Below are 27,548 nucleotides of genomic sequence, written 5' to 3' on the forward strand. Positions count from 1 at the left end.
TACCAGACGGTGACTACATCGTATCCCCTAATCAGGATGTCCTGCTCTTGCATAACGTCGCTTTTCAACACACCGTCACTACCATTTCGGACAACACGTCCTGCTTTCCGCTTGTGTACTTTGGACTCTGTACACAAGTACTCCCGCGCGGAATATCCCTGGCGCAATTAACGCCAGCCAGATACTACCACATTTCAGCTTTAACTTGTGACAGCTCCTCGTGTTCAACGCTCGCTTCGCCCCCTGTCCCTTCAGACTTGAATGCCTTAACAAAAATGATTGCTCCCGATCTTCCGCCCCAGCGTGCTCAAGAACTACGTTGCCTCCTTGCCTCATACTGGGACATATTCGACCTTGGAGAGCGCCCTCTAGGACAAACATCTCTCGTAAAACATCGAATAAACACCGGTGATGCGAGCCCGATCCATCGGCTACCCTACCGCGTCTCGCCTACTCAGCGACATATCATCCAACATGAAGTTGACAAGACGCTTTCTCGAGACATCATCGAACCTTCTTGCAACCCATGGGCATCGCCTGTTGTACTAGTTAAAAAGAAGGACAGCAGTTGGCGATTTTGCGTCCATTATCGACACCTCAACAAGGTAACAAAGAAAGACGTCTATCCGCTACCGCGCATTGACGATGCCCTGGATTGCCTGCATGGAGCACAATATTTTTCGTCCATCGACCTTCGCTCCGGCTACTGGCAAATTGCCGTCGATGACATGGACCGCGAGAAGACAGCTTTTATTACTCCCGATGGCCTGTATCAGTTCAATGTGATGCCTTTCGGTTTATGTTATGCCCCGGCCCCATTTGAACGAATGATGGACGCCCTCCTACACGGTTTCAAGTGGTCCATGTGCCTCTGTTACCTGGACGACGTGACCGTTTTTTCGCCGACTTTTGCGACACACCTCTGTTCAGTTCAGTTTTATTCCTTAAAGGCCCCCATTTCAGGGGGTGTTACATAAGGGGTGGGATTACATTTGTAGTGAGGAAAACAAACAGCGATGGTGATTTAACATTGAAGGTGATCTGTTACGCGTTCTTGAAAAGCAGGTGTTGAAGCGATGGCGACGATGTCATGGGGTAGGCCGTTCCAGTCCGTGGCTGCTCGAAGAAATAACGAAGCTGAAAACGTAGTAGTACGTGATAGTGGGCGGGCAACTTGAAGGGGATGACTGGTGCGGTGAGATATGCGTGATGCGGCGGCGATATACGGTGCTTGATTGAGAGGAGAATAAAATAATTTGTGATAAAGGGTGAGGCTAGCAATGCGACGACGAAAAGAGAGGGGTGGCAGTCCGGATGTAGCTTTCAAGGATGAAACACTGACGTCATATGAGTACGAGGAATGAATGAATCGGGCAGCACGATTCTGCACAGCTTCCAATGCGGTGATTAGATATGCTTGATGTGGGCTCCAGATGGGGGATGCATATTCTAATTTGGGTCTTATAAGTGATTTATACGCGAGCAATTTAACATGTGGTGGGGCAAGACGAAGGTGACGTTTTAGAAAACCGAGTGTTTTTTTTGATGCTGAAATGATGTTACCGACATGAGCCTGCCATGATAGATTAGAAGAGAGGGTGACTCCTAGATATTTATATGATTGTACTTGCTCAATCTGTGTGTTAGAAATGAAATAATGAAAGAGATATGGATTGTGACGACGAGTGAAGGACATGAGTTTACATTTACTAGGATTGAGGGACATTAGCCAGTTATTACACCAATTTAGTACGTTGTTAAGCTCTGTCTGAAGAGTGTATTGATCGTGACGGTTATTAATGGTGCGGTAAATAACACAATCATCTGCGAAAATTCGAATACTACAGGAATCATGCAGGGGCAAGTCGTTAATATATATTAAGAATAGGAGGGGACCGAGGACAGAACCTTGTGGGACGCCTGAAGTAACCGGGAGAGATGTAGACAGATGGCCGTTAAGATAGACTGACTGAGAACGGTTAGTTAGGAATTCTTCAATCCATTTGAGAATATTAGGGGGTAGGTTCAGCTTTGAGAGTTTTAGTAATAGCCGGCGGTGGGGAACCTTGTCAAAAGCTTTAGCGAAATCAAGAAAGATGGTGTCGGTCTGTATATTACGGTCTAGATTAGTGTGCGAGTCGTGAAGGAAAAGCGCTAGTTGGGTTTCGCAAGAGAGGCCCTTACGAAACCCATGTTGTGAATAAGGGTGAAAAAAATGGTTTCGGTCCAAGAAGTTTATGATTTGTGAGTAGATGACATGTTCCATGATTTTACAAGGCACACTAGTCAATGAAATGGGGCGGTAATTCAAGGGCGAGTCTCTGTTACCTGATTTGTAGACTGGAACGACCTTCCCCGTTTTCCAATCAAGGGGCAGAATTCCTGAGGAGAGTGACTGTGAGAAAATGAGACATAAATATGATGCACTAATTGATTCCACATTTTTCAATAGTTTTGAATTAATCAGGTCCATACCAGCTGATGATGAAAGTTTCATATTATGAATTATGGATGAAATGCCTTTTTCGACGAACGTGACTGCCGGCATGGGGGTTTCTAGGTTAAAGGGTGGTGATTGTGAGGGTGCGTCGAGTTCGGTAGTGAACACAGATGCGAATGCATGGTTAAATATTTCTGCGCAGTCGTGGTCAGTCACCGCTTCATGTGAATAATTCGTTAGTTTAATATCGGGAGGATGTGTTGGGTTTAAAACTTGCCAGAATTGCTTGGGGTTTCTTATAAGTAAGTTTGGTAAGTCATTGTGATAAAATGAGTACTTGGCGTTACGAACAGAAAGTAGGTATGATTTTTCAGCCTCGAAGTATTTTCCCCATGCGGCAGGCGTGTCGTTTCGTTTGGCGGTACGAAACAATCGTTTCTTTTTGTTTTCGAGTCGTTTTAAGTGCTGGGTAAACCATGGTTTATTGCGATTAGTATGAAAGGTAATCCTTGGTACGAACATATTAGTGAGATGATTTAATTTGTTCTTGAATATCAGCCAGTTTTCATGAATTGAGCGAGTGTGAAATGCGGATACGTATTCAGGAAAAAAGGTGTTATGTTCTTCAGTTATTGCATTATAGTTACCCTTATCGTAGAGGTGTATCGTTTTATCGGATGTCTGTTTTTGAGTCGAGGTAAATGAGAATAAAGCATGCATGACTTTGTGATCGCTGATTTCAGGAAGGTAACTGATGGATGATACATTCTCGGGGCTGCTTGTTAGTATCAGGTCGAGCGTGTTTGCTGATTCTCGTGAGACACGGGTTGGTTGGGAAATTAATTGAGTGAGGTTAAAATTTAAACAGACATCGATGAAGTTCTTCGCCTCTGCATGACACGTTATTGTGGAGCTAGCTATGTTCTGCCAATCAATATCCGGGTAATTAAAATCACCAAAAAGAATACGGGCATTTGGATATGTGAAAACAAGTTTATGAAGGATGTTGTTCAGATGACGTGGGAAGTCTGGATTAGTCTGGGGGGGCCTGTAGCAAACGCCAAGCAGAACTGTTACGGGGGGAGCGCGACAGATGAGCCATATGGCTTCAATGTCGGATGCGACGTCAACAACAGAGCATGATATGCCTCGATGAATGGCAACGAGAACACCGCCCCCCCGTTTGCCTTTTCGATCGTTGCGATACACTTCGAAGTTGGGTAAATTGGCCAAAATTTCCGTATCCGTTACGTCACTATTTAGCCAAGTTTATGTTAATATTAGTATGTTGCTCCCGGATGACGACATGATGTTTGATATGAGTTCGCGCTTTGGAAGAAGACTACGGATGTTAGTGAATATTATCGAAAACGAGAAAACATTGTGCGGTGGAGCGGGTCGACGATTTGTTAAAGTTTTGTGACGGGGCAATTGCTATGCTATTTCCTTAACGGCTTGGGATGATGCGTCAAATACATAGCGATTTGAGCCGATGTGCAGGGTTTTGAAGCGCAAGGAGTACTTGTTAGAATTGGCTTTGGCAAACACTAGTAACTGTTTACGCGCGTGTCGAACGGTGCGGGAGAAGTCCTCTCCAATACTGTAGTTTGTGTCTTTCAATTTACGGCCATTTGATAACAGTGCGTCTTTGGTTTTATGAGATAGGAATTTTACGATTACGGGACGAATTCGGTCGGCTGAATGATTTCCGAGGCGATGCGCTCTTTCAATGTCGTTAGGTTCCAAGGTTATATCAAGATTTTTGCGGTAAACATCAATGACTAGTTTTTCTGACTCAGCCCACGTTTCAGCGCTAGCAGGGTCAGGGATGCCATAGAATATAAGGTTATGATTGGTTTTCCGCGTCATCCAGGCGTGTTTCTAGTTCTTTAATCTTTTTAGCTTGGTCGATTGTGGTTGACTGCATCATTTGAATATCGTTCCTGAGGTGAAGAAGTGTTTGGTAATGCGTTTCGAGATCGGCCATTCGTTTGTCTAGGCTTGCTATGGTTTGGTCTGTTGTGTTCAGCTGTGTTTTGAGGCCCTGTATTTCCGTAATCAACAGGGTCTGTCCCGCGTTTAGCTTCTGTAGTTCAGCGAGTACAGCAGCGCTGCCCTCAGGACCAGGGTTAGTCTCAACGTCGCCTGATAGCATGAGCAAGGAATGAATTACGTGAGCACACTCAACGGCAATGGCAACACAGCAGTGCGGGCTCGGAGACTGCACCAAAATATAATTACTGGATTTTTTAGCGAAGAGGGCATACGATGTACTGACCTGCATCGCAAAGGTAAGCGGATTAGGTGGCTGCGTTGTGGTGCAGTCACCGAGCCCACGAAGCGGCGTCAGCGGGTGAAGCTCTTTTATACATGTCGAACGCCTATCGACGATCCTATCTGTTTTCCGTCAGGCGGGGCTACAACTAAATTCGTCCAAGTGCCACTTCGGTCGTCGGAAAATTTCTGTGCTCGGGCATCACATCGATTCTTCTGGTTTACGCCCTAATCACGATAAAATACGGGCAGGGAAAGACTTTCCCGTGCCGACATGTGCCAAGAATGTTCGCAGCTTCTTGGGCCTTTGCTCCTACTTCCGTCGGCTTGTCCGAAATATTGCGACTGTTGCGCGCCCTCTCAATCAGCTCCTCAGGAAAGACGCTGCATTCATTTGGGGCCCTGTGCAAGCTGCATGGTGCTTTCACAGAGCTGATTGGGCTGCTTACGTCCCCGCCCATTCTCGCTCACTTTGATGCGTCAGCTCCAAAAGAAGTCCGTACCGATGCCAGTGGCCACGGTATTGGAGCTATCTTGGCACAGAAACAACAAGGGCGAGAACGTGTTATTGCCTACGCCAGCTGCCTTCTTTCCTCTGCGGAGAGCAATTATTCTATCACCGAACGCGAGTGTCTGGCTCTCGTTTGGGCAGTGGGTAAATTCCACCCCTGTTTGTACGACCGCCAATTCACAGTCATCACTGATCACCACGCTATGTGTTGGCTTTCGTCTCTCAAAGATCCTTCAGGCCGCCTTGGCCGCTGGGCTCTGCGCCTTCAAGAATACAACTATTCAGTTGTATACAAGACCGGCCGGTTACGTCAAGATGCAGATTGCTTGTCGCGCCACCCTGTCGACCCTCCTGAGGTTTCTGCCGCTGGCATACCTGATCACCGTTCTCTCTCTGGCTGCTTTTCGCGATATTGGAGCCGAACAACGTCGGGACGCCTCCTTACAAGACCTTATTCAACGGCTCACTTCAACGACGCCCGACCCTTCCCTTCGCATGTTCGAACTCCAACATGGTATATTGTACCGCTCTAACATGCGCCCGGACGGCTCTGCCCGACTCTTCGTTGTGCCTGACCATCTGCGTCAGACTGTTCTCACCCAGCTTCATGATGTACCGACTGCAGGTCACTTTGGCGTGTCACGGACTTATGAAAGGGCGTAGGTTAGGGCGTGTTGGTATTCCGTAACTGAGGTTTTTTAGCGCACGAAAAGGGACGAAAGACAGTGGCAAGACGCGGACACAGCACTTGCCACTGTCTGACCGCGTTCGTCGGCGCTTCTTTTGGCCTGGCCTATACTGTGATGTCTGCCGTTATGTCGCTGCGTGTGACCTTTGTCAACGACGCAAACAGCCGACCACACTCTCTGCTAGTCGCCTTCAACCACTTGACGTACCATCAGAACCATTCTTCCGTGAATGTGTTGATCTTTTAGGCCCTTTTCCTACGTCTGCTTCGGGAAACAATTGGATTGCTGTAGCAACAGACTACGCCACCCGATATGCAATCACACGGGCTCTTCCGACAAGCTGCGCAACCGATGTCGCCGACTTCCTCCTAGAGAACGTCACCCTTCACCACGGCGCCCCTCGACAGCTCCTCACCGACCGAGGCCGCTACTTTCATTCTAAAGTTGTCAATGACATTCTACACTCGTGCGCGACTAAAAATAAAGTTGCTACTGCTTACCATCCACAAACGAACGGTCTAACCGAGCGCATTAACCGCACCCTTACTGTCATGCTGTCCATGTATGTCTCCGCTGACCATCGCGACTGGGACGTTGCACTGCCGTTCGTTACTTTCGCCTATGATTCGTCTCGCCATGACACCGCAGGCTTCTCTCCATTCTTCATCTTGTTTGGCCGCGACCTTACGCTACCTTTCGACACCGTTCTGCCTGCTAGTCTGAATTCCACATCCGAGTACGCTCGTGATGTCATACTCAAAGCACAACAAGCACGCCATATTTCCCGACGTCGACTTGTGGAGTCGCAGGACAATCAGCGGCGCTTATATGACGCCCGCCATCGTGACGTCCGTTACACACCGGGCGCGCTGGTTCTCCTTTGGTCGCCGACTCGACGCGTCGGCCTCTCGGAGAAGTTACTTTCACGCTACTCTGGTCCTTACCGTGTCTTGCGTCAAGTAACTGACGTCACGTACGAAATCGCCCCTCTTGAGCCAACCGTGGCTCAGCAACGCTCCGACGTGGTCCACGTCGCGCGTCTTAAGTTGCATCTTTCGCCCGCCTCCTAACCAGCATCGAGCCGGTGCTTCAGCCGACGGGGGTCATGTGACACGCTGACGAAGAAGATGTTATAATCCTGGTCGGAAGAAGACGCTCTGGACTTCGCGCGCTGTCTTCCATGTTGTCAGCTGCTACAATTATTGTAAATATATTGTAAATATACGTCTGACTGTTTTTAACCCCGTAACAATATTACAACGATTAAATGTCTTCGAAAATTATGCATTCTTGTGCAGGTACAAGGCATTACACTTTCGCGTGATGGAGCTGGGGTATTCGCCAAAGGGTGCTTACGCATTAAACGAAGCCAATCATTAAAACGACTTCATGCCCATAAATGTACTGCAACTAAATTGCATCATCGTAAGTAAAAGAGTTATGTAAGATAAACAAATATTTGTTGTGCACTTTTTGATCGGAGAAACAATAGTGCACTCGAGTGCCGCGCGTGTTTCGCAGCTACACTCTTTTGCCCCCGGCAATATGGCCGCAGGTGGCTTCACTCGCTCCCATAAGCGGCCGCAGCTAAGGTAGCGGGATGGATGGAAGGCCGGAGCGTCCCCTTTGAAACGGGGTGATGGCAGTTGCCACCATGCTCAGCTTATTTTTGTTTAACCGTGTTGTAAGTTATTGAAATTAGCCATTTTCTTTAAATATGTCTTCCTACACTTTTAGCCTTGTGTCACTTCTCTGCTTTGCAGCCACCAAACCTCCAATCGCTTTTTGCTAATTTCCACCGCATATTTATTTATATCATCATCATCAGCCCGGTTACGCCCACTGCAGGGCAAAGGCATCTCCCGTATTTCTCCAACAACCCCGGTCATGTACTAATTGCGGCCATACTGTCCCTGCAAACTTCTTAATCTCATCCGCCCACCTAACTTTCTGCCGCCCCCTGCTACGCTTCCCTTCCCTTGGGATCCAGTCCGTAACCCTTAATGACCGTCGGTTATCATCCCTCCTCATTACATGTCCTGCCCATGCCCATTTCTTTTTCTTGATTTCAACTAAGATGTCTTTAACTCGCGTTTGTTCCCTCACCCAATCTGCTCTTTTCTTATCCCTTAACGTTACACCTATCATTCTTCTTTCCATAGCTCGTTGCGTCGTCCTCAATTTGAGTAGAACCCTTTTCGTAAGCCTCCAGGTTTCTGCCCCGTAGGTGAGTACTGGTAAGACACAGCTATTATACACTTTTCTCTTGAGGGATAATGGCAACCTGCTGTTCATGATCTGAGAATGCCTGCCAAACGCACCCCAGCCCATTCTTATTCTTCTGATTATTTCCGTCTCATGATCCGGATCCGCCGTCACTACCTGCCCTAAGTAGATGTATTCCCTTACGACTTCCAGTGCCTCGCTGCCTATTGTAAATTGCTGTTCTCTTCCGAGACTGTTAAACATTACTTTAATTTTCTGCAGATTAATTTTTAGACCCACTCTTCTGCTTTGCCTCTCCAGGTCAGTGAGCATGCATTGCAATTGGTCCCCTGAGTTACTAAGCAAGGCAATATCATCAGCGAATCGCAAGTTACTAAGGTATTCTTCATTAATTTTTATCCCAATTCTTCCCAATCCAGGTCTCTGAATACCTCCTGTAAACATGCTGTGAATAGCATTGGAGAGATCGTATCTCCCTGCCTGACGCCTTTCTTTATTGGGATTTTGTTGCTTTCTTTATGGAGGACTATGGTGGCTGTGGAGCCGCTATAGATATCTTTCAGTATTTTTACATACGGCTCGTCTACACCCTGATTCCGTAATGCCTCCATGACTGCTGAGGTTTCGACAGAATCAAACGCTTTCTCGTAATCAATGAAAGCTATATATTTATTTATATGACTATTGTTATCTCCGAACCCTAGGATCTCGGGAAGCGTGACTGGGCCCGCATCGACATCGGGATGGATACCATCACATTTTAGTATGAGGTGTTCTATTGTTTCTACAGATTTACCACACACAATACATGTGTCTTCTTCATCGTTAAATTTCTTTTTATAACTCCGCGTTCTAAGATATCCTGACCTAGCTTCAAAAAGTAGGGCACTGCCTCTTGAGTTATCATAAAACGCTTCCTTCCTGATCTGCTGCTTCCATTATCGATATAGTTCAACACTATGCTTCTGTTCCATTGAATTTATCCAATTTTTACCTTCCACGTTTTTAAGCTGTCTTTTTAATGCTCTGTCTTTCTCCCTCCTCGTGTCTGGCATGCTTACTGGTTAGCTTCCTAGTTCTTTTCCGCCATTGTGAGTCAACACTCTTTCTGTATAGATATTTAAATACCTTAGCTGCCAACCTGTTATCATCCAATTTCCTGAGGCGTATTTCTTATAGGATTTTACTCTGAGCGATATTAAGCTGGATGGATGGATGGATGGATATTACGAGCGTCCCCTTTGGAACGGGGCGGTGGGTTGCGCCACCAAGCTCTTGCTACTATACTGCCTAATATCCTACCTTGGTTAAACAATGAAAAAAGAACACTATGAACTACCACGCCCAAATTTTCTGATCCCCTATTGCGAACTGTGCTTTTGTACGTCTCCGTCTTTTGTCGTTTCCCTACTTTTCTTCCACCAATCCTCCAGTCGCCTCTTACTAATGTCTATCGCGGACATGTTTGCTTTACCACTGCTCCCTCTGAACCCAAGGGCTTCAAGGAGGCCAGTGGTGCCTAAATCGACCGCTGGGTAGACGTCTTCACATTCTAATAAAACATGCTCCGTAGTTTCCCTAGCTTTACCACAGCAAGCACATGCTTCTTCTTCCTTCTTATATCTCGCTTTATAGGTGCGTGTTCTAAGGCTCCCGATCTCGCTTCGAAAAGTAATGAGCTTCCCTTTGAGTTATCATAAATGGTTTCTTTCCTGATTTCGTCTTTTCCTCTTAAGTAGTTACTCATGGCAGGTTTCTTTTCCATTGCCGCCACCCATGAGATTAATTCAGCCTCTCTGACTTTCCGCTTGACCTTCTTTTTTGCTGTGTTGTCCACTCTACAGGCCGCATACTTGCTGGTAAGCTTCCTAGTTCTTTTCCTCCACTGTGAATCAATGTTTTTCCTGTACAGATACCTGAACACTCTCCCAGCCCATTTACTTTCTTCCATATTCCTCAGCCGTTCTTCATACTCAATTTTACTGCGAGCTTCCCTCACTTCAAAACTAGTCCAGCCCATATCACCCTGCACAGCTTCATTTGTAGTCTTCCCGTGAGCGCCCAATGCAAGGCGACCCACTGACCTTTGGTTCCTGTCGAGTCCTGATTGTACCCCTGATTTATAGCAAACAACCGCATTTCCAAAAGTAAGTCCTGGAACCATTACACCTTTCGACATACCTCGGAGGACCTCGTACCTATTGTATCCCCATAGCGCTCTGTGCTTCATTATGGCTGTATTTCTCTTCCCCTTTACTGTTATGTTTTTTTTCTGTGTTTCCATATATCCATTGCCTTCGTTTATCCATATACCAAGGTATTTATATTCTGTTACCCGAGGTATTTCTTGGCCCTGTATCTCTACTGTCTGTTCACTGTTTTCATTGAATACCATAACACCTGATTTTCTAACACTAAATGTCAAACCAAGATTGTTGCCTTCCTGTCCACAGATATTAACCAGACGTTGCAAATCACTTTGCTTGTTAGCTAGCAACAAAATGTCGTCCGCGTAAAATAAACCTGCGAGTTGCTGCTCTATTACTGTACCCGCCTGTTTTATGAGAGATTAAACCCGATATTACTTCCTTCTAGCGCCCTCTCCATCCTCACCATGTACATCATAAACAGCAGCGGGGATAAAGGGCAGCCCTGCCGCAGTCCCTTGTTGATATGGACTTTCTCCTCGCTCCTCATTCATTCCCATTCAACGCAAACGGTATTTTCTAGGTAAATCTCTCTCAAAAGCTGTAGACAATCTTTACCTAAGCCTTCCCCTTCCAGAATATCCCACAAAATGTTGCGGTCTACGTTGTCGTAGGCTCCTGTAATGTCTAAAAAGGCCACATACAATGGTCTGCTTTCTGCTTTTGATATTTCAATACACCGAGTAAGAACAAACAAGTTATCATCCAAACGCCTACCTATTCTAAAGCCATTCTGAAGCTCTCCCAAAATGCCATTATTCTCTGCCCATGCTTGAAGCCTTAATTTGATTGCCTGCATTGCTAGCCTGTATATTACCGATGTAATGGTCAACGGTCTATACGAGTGAATTCTGTCTTTCTCCCCCTTACCTTTACAAATTAAATTCACCCGCCGTGGTTGCTCAGTGGCTATGGTGTTGGGCTGCTGAGCACGAGGTCGCGGGATCGAATCCCGGCCACAGCGGCCGCATTTCGGTGGGGGCGAAATGCGAAAACACCCGTGTACTTAGATTTAGGTGCACGTTAAGGAACCCCAGGTGGCCAAATTTCCGGAGTCCTCCACTACGGCGTGCCTCATAATCAGAAAGTGGTTTTGGCACGTAAAACCCCATAATTTAATAAATTAAATTCATTCTACTTTGTCGCCAACTGTCTGGTATTCGTCTATCTTATATAAAGTTTTTTCCACTGCTTTCACCAGAGCTTCCTTACTTTTTGGTCCTAGTTCATTTATCAGCCTAACGGGAACCTCGTCTAGCCCTGTGCCTGTGCGCTTAGGAATTTTCTCTTCCGCTTTCTTCCAGTTTAAATTTGTCAGCACCAGCTGCTTTCCCCCTTGGGTCTCTTTCATGCTCTTTTTTTCATCAAGTATAACCTCGTCATTGCCTTGGAAAGATTCGGCTGTTATTTGTCGGATGTAATTTATTGCCGCTTCTCCTTCCAGTCTGTTTCCATCTTTGTCTAGGATATGTTGTTGTATTGTTGTTGACTTCCTGCCTAATAATTTTATGTGGTTCCAAAATATTCTAGGTGCGGCCTTCTTTTTCTCACGTATTTCTGACAACCAACGTTCACTTTCACCTTTTAATTTTGCTTGCACCAGTATTTCAACCATAGACTTTTTCTCCCGGTATATTACCCATTTACTAGTTACTTCATCCTGTGGCAACTGCGCCTTCTTTGCCTGCCTGTGCTCTCGAGATGCTTTCTGTCGTTCGGCGATCGCTTCTCGTATCTCCTTGTTCCACCAACTTTTCGGTTTCTTTTTTCCTTTCCAACGAACATGTTGTTTCTCTTTCCGTAGTTCTGTCGTTATTACACTTAGAAGCTCACCATATTCCCACTCTTTACCTGGCCATTTGCCAAGTTTTTCCTCAACTCTAGTGATTGTATTTGCTATTTGTTCAGCGTTCAAATTTGGACTGGCCATTTTGCTCTCCTTGCTCTCTTTCCCAACTACATATACAATTTTCAATATGATGCGTTTAGGTCACTCCCTATGCTGTTAAACCCTTCCTCATCGATGACCATTTCTCTCAACTTCTCATGAATTCCTTCTGTCATCGGACAGTAATCAATGGTCGATTGCTGGTTTCCCACTTTCCACGTGATCTGTCCTTCACACTTAGGCCCTGTATTCACGATCACGAGGTTATGTTGCTCACAAAGGTCCAGCATTGACTTCCCGTTATTGTCGGTATAGCCATCTAAATCCTGTATGTGGGCATTCATGTCACCTAATAGGACAATTTCAGCACCACTCCCGAAACCCTTAATATCAGCGCTTATGCATTCCACTAACTCTTTATTCTTCTCTGTGCAATTTTTTCCGGTCCACAAATACGTAACGCCCAGCCAAGTTTCTTTCCCACTCATTGTACCTGATAACCAAAGATGCTCTTGACATTGTGCATTTACTCTTTTCCATTTGGCTCCCTGATGGATGAGCGTTCCGACTCCACCTCCCTTTCTTTCCGACTTAGTTCTGTTGCACCCTTCCCAAACATAATTCTCAATAACTGGCGGCTCTTCTGAGTCTCTAAGGTGCGTTTCTGTAACCGCATACACCCTATTTGTTCTCTGTGTAACTGCTCCTCAATCTCTGCCCACTTTTCCTTTCTTCTGCCGCCCTGCATGTTTATGTAGCCTATTGCATGGCGAGCTCTTTTTCTTGTTTTCCTCCTTTTTCTATTATCGACGGCGATGCTCTTCTGATGTTCCCCTAGGGGACCTTCTTCATTACTTTCTACTCTGACCTCCTGCGGGCCCCCTAAAAAAGCAACAGCGCGACCACCAAGTCACCAGCCCACTTCTCGTGCTAACCTGTAATTGAAGTGGATCCCGTCTCGTTTAAAACCACCACAACTGCTCACTTCCCTGTTTACTTCGACAACCTCGAAGCCTTTCTCTCGGCTCATTTTCCATATTGCCTCATTAGCAGCCACTACGGCTCTTTGTACGTGACTGTCACGCACAGGCACCTCCGGCACCGTGCACACCACGATCTGCACCTGAGGGGATAGCTCACGCAAGTCGTCCACCCCCTTCGCGAAGCGCTGGGCTAGTCCTGGCCCTTTCCTGTTTAGGACGTCATTTAGCCCACCTGCTACTATGACGAGGTTGCGCACGTGGGCATTTTCCGCGAGCTTTTCTTTTGCTCGCTCCATGACAGAACCAAGTGTGCGCCCTGGAAATGTCCCTACCGCCACTCTTTTGTCGCCTTTCACCCTCTCCACAATTGCTTTTGAGCACCCAGCCAGGTTTGAATCGCCAGCTATAATCACCATTTCACTTTCTCCTACCTCTCCCTGCTTCCCTTTGTCATTTTCCGCGTGATTGGGACTCGACAAGGGGCATTGTCCCCTGGGCGCCTCCTCTTTCCGCGTAGCGGCCTCAAGGTAGGTGCTGCTCTTTCCAGCTAACCCTTCATCACCCTGCCTGCGTTCGACGTATTTCGCTGACCCTCCCTCGCGTGTCGCGTCGGGGGTCTGCGTTCCATTGTCACGCACATTCTCGTTCACAATGGCGGCCCTGTTCAGCTTTTCCTGGGCTGCTTCAAGTCTTTTTTTCAACTACCTTCCGTGCCTCACGCTCCCTGTTTAGCTCATTTTTGAGCTCTTGCACCTGTTTGAGAAGCTCTTCCTGGAAAGCCTCCATTTTCTGCAGCCTAGTATGGACATCACATTGTGTGCCGGTTGTTTCGACGCCCTCTCCATTCTCACTCGCTCCTCATCTGCCTTGAGGGACCCCCCCCCCCCCCCCCCGTACTGCCTGCTTTACCGGCTTTCTCGCCATGTATTGCACGGCTTTTTGCAAATACTATAATACTATATCAATGCAGAGCACGTGCCTTTTAGAAAAAAAAAACGACACGCACAGGATCCAAATCCTCAAAATGCCGCAAAGCAACTCTCACCACTGTTTTAAAAATTAACAATGTCGTGGAGACCGAAGGTATGACACGCTCTCGCACGCGCTCAACCACGCGGCCACGCTCTCACTTTTCTACCATACACGCACAGTAAAACCGCTAATAGCTATTTGGCTTGCCACTTCCAAGCTACTATTTAAAGACTACAAACACTCAACGTCCCACCCGGCTGCACGTGTTGGAACACGTGGCACGAAAGGACGCTCTAATCATCCTGCAAAACAAATGTACACGAAGCACACCCGCGCACCCGAAATAGGAGAGACAAAAAAGGAAAGAAAAGGAAAACCCCCCAATTACTATTTAAATGCAAAAAAACAGCAAATAAAAAACAGAAGCAAGCTCAAAGCATTCACAAAAACGTAGCCCCGAAAAGTACGTCCATCCGCCACAAAATCCAAGTCCGCACGTCTGCGACATCTGCCGCCACCTGGGAAGTTCTTGCAGCAGACGGCGCCCAAGCTAAACCGTGACGCCGCGGCATTCGTGAGGTGAAAAAATACTGTACGCGCGCGGAAATAAACCCTACTGGTGCCTGACTGGTCAAGAACGAAAGAATGGCTCGAACTGCTAAATCTAGTCCTTTAATTTCAAATGAGCGCTGAAAGAAAAGCGCTCAAGAGAGCGGAATGAGGGCTTGATCGCTTCGATTCCGCATGTTTACGTTTCGTTCGTTTGCGCTCAATCACCGCGCGAGCCTTGGTGATTGCTTGCGCTTAATCCCATTTGCCCTGTGAATTTCTTTGCTTCTAAGTGTGCTGCGTACACAGCGGTTACTTTGAACGAATAATTCGTGTAAGAAAGAAGGCTGACAGTCGTTTGGAAAGAAAAACTTTTGACATAACGTCGCTGAAACGTGCAGCCCTCACGGCAACTAAACAGCATCCTGTGTATGTGTGGAAACGAGGGCGCCAACAGTCTTCTTGCCGCTGAGTGTGTCTGACGTGAAGCGATTACACGACGACTGTTGTGTCTTGTGGTTCAATGCTACGAGGTAGTGAAACTGTCGTGACATTCTGAAGTGGTGGTATCGTGTCAGCGAGTCTCCTCGATCGTGTTCTGGCTGCCAGCGCGATCTAATCTCGCGGCACACCAACATCGAGCGTAGTGTGCGGGCGTGTGTGAATGCGGTTGCCTGTTCTCGTGAACCGTGCGACGTCGCCACGTAAACTTGAATCATGACGCGCATTGTTGTGTTGATGCCTTTTCGCCTCCGCGCACCGCTAAAGCCCCGTAAGAATTAGAGGGCCCTTATCCGAAACGCACGTGGATTGGCCTAGCTATTACTGCACTGTGTTTTGCTGGCGATCCGTGTATCGCTTCTGCGTTTTTCTTATGTTCATTTGCAGTTGTGTGTTTTTCATCAGTAAAATGGCATCGCCGATTACTGAAACATCTTTGAGTGTAAAGGAAACTTGGAAGGAACGAGCTCGCAGGTGCATGTAATGTACTTCAATATATTGTATTATACTTTATTATTTGATGGCCACTAGCAGTGGCTATGTAGTATTTGTTTTTAAAAGCAGAGTAATGCAGGCACTTCGGCATATATTTATTCACATATGGAATGTACAAAATACGATTAGGATATGCAGAGTTGGAAATGACATGTAAAGTGCAGTTAACTACGCGCGCACAAACACAGGGAAGTGTAAAAGTTGAATTCCCTGCTAAACTTTGTGATTTCTTATCGCACGTAACGCAATGCGGATATTTGTCAGCGCGTTAACGCTTCTGCCCCACTATTTACTTGCGTGCTAGGTCATACTGCACTTGCAAGTCAACGGGCTCATAAAGCACTAAGATCAATCATCTTCACAAACTTCGGCCGTCAACGTTCATGCGCGCTAATGAAATACTATCGCAGCTCTGCACACATACACGTGTATACTTTCTCTCGCACCTTCGTGTCGCTCCATGTTACTTTTCTCGCATAGTCGTGCAGTTACCGATGGTTCAGTCTTTCCGTCCAATTCTATGCAACCATACTTTCCTTCTGACTAGGTTCTGGTTGCCGCGCGGGATGCAAGATAACTTCTTGCCATCCTTCGTCCGGTTTCGGCACCCAACAGCAGAGCAACACGGCATTTCGTCCTGGAACGAAATTATCGCAGCAATGTGCATAACACAACAGTGAAAACGCGCGCACTTCGCCCGGCGCGCAGGAACTTTCATGGCGGCAAAGGGGCGGAGCAAGGTCACATGTCACCGATCAGCCTATCGCTGGCGTCGTCGGCTGGATCAAAGCCTTTCTCTACTTTATAATCGCTGAGGGACTTGAGCCGCTGCGGCTACTACTCCAGAAGTTTTAGTATATAATCTCCTTGTTTGAAACATACCCGATACGAAAAAGTGGTGGTCCTTAATTAATAAACATAATGAACTTGTCGGATGGCAGGATTCAAACAAAGGGCCCCTAACACAACAGCTCGTTTTGTACATAGTCAATTTACGTTTACTTCATACTGCCACTCCACCTACGGATATTACATTTCCTGTAATATTCCAATACGTTGCCATCGCATTCGTTGCTTCGCCCTTATGGCGATATTTTTTTTTACTGCGAAAACCGCCTGCGCACAAAAGTTTAGGGCTTGGTCGTGGAGGTGCCAAAGCACAAATCTTAAATGTTCATTTACAAAGTGACAATAAAATTCTGCTGCAAGCATATGAGGCAAGCTAGGTACACTTACTCGTTAGCTATGTTGTTGTTAAGTGGGCTGTTATGCAGGCAAGTACAGAAAAATCAGAATTTCTAATAAATAACTCTCATCAAGAAAAATAAAATAAGAGAAACTTCGCCAGACCTGGCCCTGCGTGTGTGCGTGCCACTCGGCGAGTCTACCGGCGCTTCCCGTGCAATTAATTACCGCGGCAGTGTCTCGATGAATTGGTGTGTGTGCAACAAAGCTTTTTAGCAGAACAGTGATGCGCCGGTCTTCCAGAGCGCCAAATGGTTGAAGGCATTTTTTTAATCAAATATTCATAGCTGCATCAGCAAGCCATGCATCTATTTTATTTAGTGACGCTGAGATCGAGTATCTCAAAGGGTCCATGCAGTTGATTGCTTTTTCCCATGTTTATGATGGCGACGTATTAGTTTCATCGGCTCTTGAATAGATTTGATGGCGCCTTTCTTTTTCACTATTGCTGAGTTTCGGTTCTGGCACTTAAAGTGTATGCGCACGCACAAGTAATCTTGAAGGGTCCCTCCTAAAGCACCTAGGACATTTTTAAACATTTCAAGTAAACGCGCATCGAGTCCAGAATGCCGTCACGATCAACGGTGCGAAACGCGCCGCGGGTGCGCCACAATGTAAAGAAAGAAGCAATCCCGTGCTCCTCTCCGGGCCTTCCCGGCATCCCCAGCGCTCGTCGTGACGTCACCAGGGTGCATCTGGTGGTGTCACCAGGAGCCAGACGCCATGGATTGGTCGAACCCACGACTTCCGATTTGTCTGTTAGCTACATCGCTCCCTGCTATCCCTCGTCGTGTTGGTTGCTCTCCCTGCTATCCCTCGTCGTGTTGGTTGCTTGTGCGCGCTCGCGTTCCAACACATTCGTGCCGTCTGATTAGCTGCGCGCGCAGAGTCCCATGGCGGTACTTGGCGGGTAACCACCGGTAACCAAAGAAATATTTTGTGGCGTCCCACAGGGTAGCATTTTGGGCCCGTTGCTCTTTAACTTATATGCTAACAATATTCCATCTACGAAAAGCCGAAATTTACGAAGATGACACAGGTGTTTTCATCTCGTACGGTTCTTGCACCAATTTAATTACTACGGCAAATGGCTTCTTGTGCAACCTATCCTATTGGTCCACAGAGACTGTTTAAAAGTAAATACGGCGAAAACAAAGGCCGTAATTTTTCATGCCAAAGGCATGAGTCTTCCTCCAGACCTAACATTAGCGTATAGATCAACAAATATAGAACTTGCTCCTTCTGCAAAGGTGTTAGGGGTACACTTACAAGTACTGTGCGATAGGGTCGACCATGTAAGCTTTGTACTCCAAAAACTTAGCCGGAGAACAGGTGTTTTCAATCGCTACAGATATACTTTACCCGTCTCTGTAAAATTATTTATTTATAATGCTTTATTTGCATGTGTCTCACATATATTATGGACATCTTGTATGGGGCACCACAACTGAATGTAACTTGAGTAAATTATTTCGTATGCAGAAGAAAATAACACGTGTCATCGCTAATGTACCGTTTGCCGCCCATACTGAAAACCTGTTCGAGAAACACAAAATTGCTCCAGCCCATAACATCTATAACTGCAGACTATTACGCGAGTATTACTTTAGTAACAAACGTAACAATAGTTTACTTGTATAACTTGCAAATCTATCCGTCAATTCATACTGTTATGAATTCGTTATGAATACTGTTATGAACTCGTACACCTGAAGTATGGAATTGTTCCGCGCTCTAGAAATAACTACGGTTGTCAAGTGTTCTGTAACAACCTTCCAAGATTAATGAATTCATATGATAGAGCAGGCTACAATTTACAGGATTTATCGCTGTCAGAATTTAAAACTCTATTGCTTTCACCTCTTTAGAGCGCGTTTGTGAATGATTAATAATGTATGTTATGTTCATTTCTTGTCTATGTTACCAAGTGTATACCATTTAATTATTTCAATGCCGCAGTGTGTTTTGCATTGCTATTGTGGAAATATTTCACTGTTTTTTCATATATTGCATAACTGCAATGCTTTATGGCCACTATATAAATGTAATTTTTATGGCGCTTGATGTGTTACACCATGCAGCCATATTGTACCTAAGGGGGTGCGTCAAGCCACGTCTGTGCGGCTTTCTTCCCTCATCCAGCTCCATTTACCACTCCTCTGTGTGTGTAAGTGGAAATCAAAAGCACCGACTGGAGATCGCGGCCCTGCGCCAGGCGCACGTGCGCCCAACAGCGGCAGTGCAGGCCGGCACGGCAGCAACAGCGGGTAGAGTCGCGGAAGTGGGCAGTGTTCTGAAAAGCGCGTTGGCGGTGACTATGTCATGTGACATTTGAAGGAGCACTCGGCGAGGAGGAGAGACTAGCCGACGAACGCAGCGAAGGAAAGAGCCAAACGAGCGAGGGCCGCGTTTCCATCATCAAACGCGCCTCCATGATTACGGCACCGTTTCGAAAAAAATTATCGCGGTCACGTGTTCGCTGCAGACTCGTGAACACGGCAACTAAGTTTCGACCTCTGGGTGGTTTAGGGGCCTTTTAAAGCCCGGGTGAAATGGTTGCATGTTAAGGTGGATAAGATTCTCTGGAAATCTGGTTTGGCAGATTGGGTGCGGAAATGCGATATGGCACTGAGCACACAAAAGCTGTGGTTGGCTGCAATAAAACTTCATTTGCAAGTGGGCGCTCCTTCGGTGCTTTCTTTGTCCGTGTCTTTCTAGCGCAGCTGCTGTAGGCGCCCGCTCCGGCGGCGAGCGTCGTGACTGAGCGCAGGATGAAATTGGACGCGGGGAGCGCAGGAGGAGGGTGTACCCGATCGGAGGAAGCAATCGCGAAAGCGTGATGCTGCGCAAGACGGGCGGCGACGATGGCTACGAGATGGCGCCAAAGCAGCTCGCGCCGTCTGTATGAAAACGGCGCTGCAGGGGCGGACGTCTCTGCTGTGAATCGCGTCACCTGCGCGCCGCCTATCGCAATCTCCCGATTGGCGAGGCGGTGGCGCCACACATCGCTCCGTTTGCAACGTGCGGCACGACACAGACTGTCCGTGCCAGCCAATATATCGCTAAATGAAAAGACAGCTTCGCTGAAATTTCGCCTTAGGAAGTATCGTAATCGCCGGTGAATTTTTTTGTGCTGCGTTCTCGCCAATTGCTTCACTGATCCGCTCCATATCACCACCTCGTCGAGCAAGGACACATCACGTTACAGTGGATTCCAAGCCACTGTCGCATAATGGGCAATGAACATGCCGACGCAGTAGCACGATCTGCCCATGAGGAGAACTTGCAAGACTCCATTCCACTCTCAAGAACAGACGCTGCAGTGAAAATTCGTGCTTGCACATGAAGTCATCAGAACTTTATGGAACACACCAAGCTTTCAGCACACACGTCTACACCGACTGGACGCATCCCTTCGACTTCGACGCCCATCTAGACTCTCTCGGCTGGAGACAGCAGTACTTGCCGACTGTGGCTTGGTGTCGCTTAATTATACAAGATCTTTCGCGTTCCGAGTCGGTATGCAGACTTTCGCGTTCTGAGAGCGCTGCTTGCAGTCACTGCGGCGGCGAGGAGACTGTAGATCATGTACTTTGCCACTGTCCTCGATACAGCGCGCACCGGCTGTCACTATAGCGACCGCGTTGGCACGCCTTGACGACAGGCCACTTTCAGAACAGTGAGTCTTGGAATGCCGACACGAACTGCCGTCGCACCGAAAGTCGGTCAAGGCTTTGTTGACCTTTTTTACGTGGCAGTGGCCTATTAGAAAGACTGTAATGATCCCATGCCGTCTGTTTTCATATTTCTTTACGTTTTTTTTATTTTTGTCGCGCTCTTCTTTCCGTCTTCCCCAAGTGCAGGGTAGCAAACCGGAGGTTGGAACTCTGGTTAACCTCCCTGCCTTTCTCTCATTTGCATCTCTCTCTCTCCATGTTTCAGATGTCCACTCCACAAATGTCTTCTAGCGCGGCCGTGCATATCAAAAGCGGGTGCGGAGAGATGTCTTCACGTGCGCTTTCCCAGTCGTGCAATCAGAGATGCGTTGAAGCGAGAGGCTGCACGACGCGTTCGCTAGGCCAGCGTTGTGACAGAGCGCGTCGAGTTTTGCCGCTGCTTGCGTGACACGTACAGCGCTTGTTATAGTTTAATTAATAAGCGAATAACACGAACGATAAAACTGTGACCCTTATGTCGTGTAGTTGTCTGCTGCTCTGCTAGCGCCATCAATGCATCTCGAGAGCAACTGCGACATTAGCGAACAAATAAGTATCGTCGAGAAAACTGCCCAGATGCATGACGCGCCGTGTTCGTCACGCAGGCGGAGCCCGGCGCGAGCGAGGCGCACGAGTTCACCATCGTGTTCCTGCTGACGGGCGTCTACAAGCTGGAGCTCAGCTGCCAGCAGCTGGACGACGAGCGCGTGTGGAAGTGCTGCCAGCCCATCGAAATCACTGTGGCGCCACCCCAGCAATAAAGCGCCGGCCCTTTGTTGTTGCGCCTGTGTTCCTCGAATTACTTGCATCAATTCTGGGCATCATCTGTCCCTGTCCGTAATTTGTCATCGCCTCTCGTTAGTCTTCGCATGGTGGTTCTATAGTATAGCAGTTGAGGGGCCACTCTTCACGCAAGTACTGGGTCGGGCGCCGTCTGGGAAAGGAATACGCATAGGCAGGTGGCAGAAGACAGTTTCTAAAGATATGCGGATCCCACGTACTGTGGGAATCGGTGTAAGCGAAGCTTTGAATGCCGTTTGCTTTAATTTACAGTAATTAGCGGTGATGTTGGCAGCGAATATGTAATTTTTTCAGCGTTTAGTCCAATTACAAGAGCGGTGAGTTGATGTTAAACTCTACCTCGCATGCACCACTACTGCTCGTCTGCGTAGTCCGCAGAACACACAGGGAGAAGTATTCGCTTGAGGCGTTGTTGTGCGTCGTTGTTCATAACCTCTGAGCGGGTTGAGCATTATTAATGCCTCACATGACACATCGCATTGTGGCAGAAGCGTTAAACATTAATTGAATTATGGGGCTGTACGTAACTGAATTATAATTGTAGGAATACATTATATACATACGTTTCGCTGTGTGCTCCTGTTATGTGCGGCGCTTCTTTCGGGCCTGGGTGTCCTCGACACTGAGTGAACGCGTCGGAGCCATTTTGCTCGCGCGCGTTCTCCTTCTGCGCGCCTAGCCAGGATGGATGTTATGAGCGTCCCCTTCGGAACGGGCCGGTGGGTTAATTGCGCCACCAAGCTCTTGCTATTATACTGCCTACCTAGATTAAACAAGAAAAACCCCATGAACTCCCACAACGAAATTTTCTGATCCCCTGTTGCCAAGTTTGCTTTTGTATGTCTCCGTTTTTTGTCATTTCCCTACTTTTCTTCCACCAATCCTCCAGTCGCCTCTTACTAATGTCTATCGCGGACATGTTTGCTTTACCACTGCTCCCTCTGAACCCAAGGGCTTCAAGGAGGCCAGTGGTGCCTAAATCGACCGCTGGGTAGACGTCTTCACATTCTAATAAAACATGCTCCGTAGTTTCCCTAGCTTTACCACAGCAAGCACATGCTTCTTCTTCCTTCTTATATCTCGCTTTATAGGTGCGTGTTCTAAGGCTCCCGATCTCGCTTCGAAAAGTAATGAGCTTCCCTTTGAGTTATCATAAATGGTTTCTTTCCTGATTTCGTCTTTTCCTCTTAAGTAGTTACTCATGGCAGGTTTCTTTTCCATTGCCGCCACCCATGAGATTAATTCAGCCTCTCTGACTTTCCGCTTGACGTTCTTTGTTGCTGTGTTGCTCACCCTACGGGCCGCATAATTGCTGGTAAGATTCCTAGTTCTTTTCCTCCACTGTGAATCAATGTTTTTCCTGTACAGATACCTGAACACTCTCCCAGCCCATTTACTTTCTTCCATATTACTCGGCCGTTCTTCATACTCAATTTTACTGCGAGCTTCCCTCACTTCAAAACTAGTCCAGCCCATATCATCCTGCACAGCTTCATTTGTAGTCTTCCCGTGAGCGCCCAATGCAAGGCGACCCACTGACCTTTGGTTCCCGTCGAGTCCTGATTGCACCCCTGATTTATAGCAAACAACCGCATTTCCAAAAGTAAGTCCTGAGACCATTACACCTTTCCACATACCTCGGAGGACCTCGTACCGATTGTATCCCCATAGCGCTCTGTGCTTCATTATGGCTGCATTTTTCTTCCCCTTTACTGTTATGGTTTTTTTCTGTGTTTCCATATATCCATTGCCTTCGTTTATCCATATACCAAGATATTTATATTCTGTTACCCGAGGTATTTCCTGGCCCTGTATCTCCACTGTCTGTTCACTGTTTTCATTGAATACCATAACACCTGATTTTCTAACACTAAATTTCAAACCAAGATTGTTGCCTTCCTGTCCACAGATATTAACCAGACGTTGCAAATCACTTTGCTTGTTAGCTAGCAACAAAATGTCGTCCGCATAAAATAAACCTGGGAGTTGCTGCTCTATTACTGTACCCGCCTGTTTGTATGAGAGATTAAACCCGATATTACTTCCTTCTAGCGCCCTCTCCATCCTCACCATGTACATCATAAACAGCAGCGGGGATAAAGGGCAGCCCTGCCTCAGTCCCTTGTTGATATGGACTTTCTCCTCGCTCCTCATCCCTTCCCATTCAACGCAAACGGTATTTTCTAGGTAAATCTCTCTCAAAAGCTGTATACAATCGTTACCTAAGCCTTTCCCTTCCAGAATATACCACAAAATGTTGCGGTCTACGTTGTCGTAGGCTCAGGTAATGTCTAAAAAGGCCACATGCAACGGTCTGCTTTCTTCTTTTGATATTTCAATACACTGAGTAAGAACAAACAAGTTATCATCCAAACGCCTACCTATTCTGAAGCAATTCTGAAGCTCTCCCAAAATGCCACTATGCGTGCAGCTTTAATTTGATTGCCTGCATCGCTAGTCTGTATATTACCGATGTAATGGTCAGTGGTTTGTACGAGTGCTTTCTCCACAGCTTCCTTACTTTTTGGTTCTAGTTCATTACAAGCTTAACGGGAACCTCGTCTAGCCATGTGGCTGTGCGCTTAGGAATTTTCTCTTAGGAATTTTCTCTTCGGCTTTCTTCCAGTTGAAATTTGTCAGCACCAGCTGCTTTTCCACCTACGTCTCTTTCATGCTCTTTTTTCTTAAAATACAACCTCGTCATTGCCTTGGAAAGATTCGGTTGTTATTTTTCGGATGTAATTTATTGCCGCTTTTCCTTCCAGTTTATTTCCATCTTTGTCTAGGATATGTTGTATTCTTATTGACTTCCTGCCTAATAATTTTGTGGGGTTCCAAAATATTCTGGGTGCGGCCTTCTTTCCCTGACGTATTTCTGACAACCAACGCTCACTTTCACCTTTTATCTTTGCTCGCACCAGTATTTGAACATAGGCTTCTTTTCCCGGTATATTTCCCATTTTCCCATCCCATTTATTCCCATTTATTCTTCTGCCGGTATATTTCCCATTTACTTCCCATCCCATTTATTCCCATCCCGCCGCTTCCCAAAAACATGCACCCGACGCACCACGCCGCGAGACGCAACAAACGAGCAAGAGACCTTCAGAAGAAGTTTGGCAACAGCAGCGAGGCGGTGTATGTAGACGCTGCGTGATATGAGGGAGATAAAATCGCACACGCGATCGCGGTTGTATACCGCACGGGTAAGTGCCTCGCGAGCGCTACAGTGACCACGGGACACACGGAGGCGGCCGAAGAAGCCGCAATAGCCCTATAGCACTGGCCACGGTGCCTAGAGCTGCGATCGTGATCAGCGACTCGCAGGCGGCTATGCGCCGCTTCGCGCGCGGTCGCGTCTCGCGGGAAGCGGTCCGCATACTCCAAATTTGTGACGACGGCGACTCGTCATCGCCCTCGCAACCCCAAAATTCTACAGTCTTCCTCCTCTGGACACCGGCACACACCGATGTCCCGCTCGCGGGCAACGAGGCGGCCCACGCCACGGCTCGAGGTCTCGCACGGCGAGCCGCCGCAGATTATGTGGCCGCCGCCCCCGCCCCCAGGAGCGGGGCATCGGATCTGCCTGATCGGGACACAACAACAGAAATGCGGCAACAAGAATCACAATGGGCGTGGGGCAATCGCCTGACCACGTTCAGAGACCTCACCCAACACTACAGACTCCAAAGACGCACATTCCCGCCACCACACGACAAGTTAAACAGGAATGAGGCCGTAACTTTACGCTTGCTCCAGACACACAGCTACCCTAGCCCCGCGGTCCTACATCACTTCTACCCAGGTTTATATACAACAGATGCCTGTAAAGCTTGCGGACAACGAGCAACGCTGCGACACGTGCTCTGGGAATGTGCCGGCAACCACGGTAATGGGACCACATCCGTTCGCGACGCGTCCGTAATCGCGGCCGTTACCACAGTACGGGAAGCCTCGAGCTCGCTCCTCCCCGACGCCGCCCCAGCTGCGGGGGCCGCCGGGGACCTTCTCCATCGGCGTCGCCGCCGCTGGGAGGCGGCTCTCAAAAGTTCAGAGTTGGCAGACCAGCTCTGGGCCGTCCGGCAAGCCAAAGATGCCGCCCGAGTCCAAGGACTTCGAGCCGCCACCTGAGGCCACCACAACGAAACTGCCGGCCATTCAATAATAAAGTTTCTTCTCTCTCTCTCTCTACTGGTTACTTCATCCTGCGGCAAGAGCGCCTTCTTCTTTGCCTGCCTGTGCTCTCGCGATGCTTTCTGTCGTTCGGCGCGATCGCTTCTCGTATCTCCCTGTTCCACCAGCTTTTCGGTTCCTTTTTTCCTTTCCAACAAACATGTTGTTTCTCTTTCTGTATTTCTGTCGCTATTACACTTAGAAGCTCACTATATTCTCACTCTTGTCCATTTGCCAAGTTCTTCCTACAGTGAGCACGCCAGCCCCGAGCGCCCTCTTCAGGCTGTGGACGAGTGTAATGCTTGCACTGTCACAGCCCAGCACTCGACCGCCACAGCTTAGCACCTGCATTTTTGTCGCATAGGAAAGCAAGCACAGCACATGCCATACGCACAACCTTTAACACGCTGCCGCCGCGGCAACGGCCGGGATGCGTAAAGCCGCTGAAGCTTCGTAAAGTAGCGCCACGCATTGAAGAATGCCGCCTGCTCCTCGCGCCCTCTGGCCAACGCCGCGTTGCTGTTGGCCTAATGGTATCACGTGAGCCCTCGCGCCGGCATTGTTTGTTTACAGTCGCGCTTCATGCAGCGCCATTTTCGCTTGAGAAGCGTCTACGGAATGGCGAGGACACAGGCAAAGAACATTATTGAGGGCCATGAGGAACCGCGTTAGGGTACCACCCTTTTCGGGGAGTCCCCGTAGCCGTCGCGGGCAGCAACCACGTCGGGGTCGGAAGATCGTGGTCCTCCGCTCTGTCGCAGGCCCTCTGGACAGCCTGTAGTTGCTCTGAAAGGTCGCCGCTCTTAAGGGCTGCCTCCCAGTCCGTTAGAGTGGCAAGCGATGAGCTGCGTAACGCAGGGCATTGCCAGAGCATATGAGATAATTAGCAGTACGCCTCCCCACAGTGTGGACAGTGGGGTTCTACATTAGGCTCGAAGTGACTGAATCTGCCCCGGGAGGGGAACGACCCCGTTTGGAGCATGCGAAAGGCCGACGATTGTGGTCTAGTGAGTTTAGGATGTGGTAGCGGTAAGGCCCGCCGAGCAAGTTGATAATGTGCCAAGATTTCATGGAAGGTGAGAAGCGAATCCCTGTACAGTGCTAAGTCGCCGCCCGTGAGTCCACCGGAACCACCGTAGTGTGTAAGACCTCGCGCAATGTCATGGGCCAACTTGTTGGCATTAACGACCTCAGGGTGCACATTGATTCCCATATGGGTCTGGAACCATTTGATAATATTGTTACGTAAGAAGACGCAGATGAAAAGCTATATACAAGTATATTTACAACGTAATACACCGCACTTGGCCAAGAGGTAACGGCCCGCGCTAGCCTCTAATCGTCGTCGTCGTCTTCTTACTGCTCGCCTCTCCGTCATTGGTAATGCTATTCCGTAGCACTACCCCCGGCGGCAAAAGCGCCGTCCCGGAGTGACTAAAGGCCGGACTCGGAAGCAGTGTAGTAGGCCTTGAGCCTACTGACGTGCACGACATCACTAGATGCTAGAGTAGATGACGAGGTTGAGCTCACAGGAGCAATTTCGTACGTCACAGGCGTCACCTGTCGCAGCACGCGGTAGGGCTCTGTGTATCGCGAAAGGAGCTTTTCTGAAAGTCCGACGTGACGAGAGGGCGACCACAAGAGCACGAGCGCACGAGGCGAAAACTGTACGTCACGGTGGCGGGCGTTGTACTGAGGCTGCTGAGTGGTTTGCGAGTCCGTCAGTCGAGCACGGGCAAGCTGGCGTGCATGGTCGCCGAGGAGGAAGTGCCGGAAGCAGGAGGAAGTGCCGTGTCAAGGGGCAAGGTCGGTTCGCGACCGTAGAGTAGAAAAAAGGGAGAAAATCCGGCGGTGTCGTGCCGGGAAGAATTATAAGCA

At 48.0% G+C, this 27,548-nt stretch overlaps 1 protein-coding gene across 2 annotated transcripts in view; it reads left to right on the forward strand.

Annotated features, from left to right (window-relative positions):
* brun (trafficking protein particle complex subunit brun) overlaps positions 1–21,478 on the forward strand; it is a 642,817-nt gene extending 621,339 nt beyond the window's left edge. For both annotated transcript variants that reach the window (XM_072289153.1, XM_072289154.1), the window contains exon 24: positions 21,302–21,478. In XM_072289153.1, the coding sequence (XP_072145254.1) occupies positions 21,302–21,457 (156 nt within the window). In that variant the 3' untranslated portion in view covers positions 21,458–21,478. The remainder of the gene's footprint in view (positions 1–21,301) is intronic.
* Positions 21,479–27,548: the final 6,070 nt, after the last annotated feature.

This window comes from Dermacentor andersoni, chromosome 7 (genome assembly GCF_023375885.2).
Source record: "Dermacentor andersoni chromosome 7, qqDerAnde1_hic_scaffold, whole genome shotgun sequence".
Classification (NCBI taxonomy): domain Eukaryota; kingdom Metazoa; phylum Arthropoda; class Arachnida; order Ixodida; family Ixodidae; genus Dermacentor; species Dermacentor andersoni.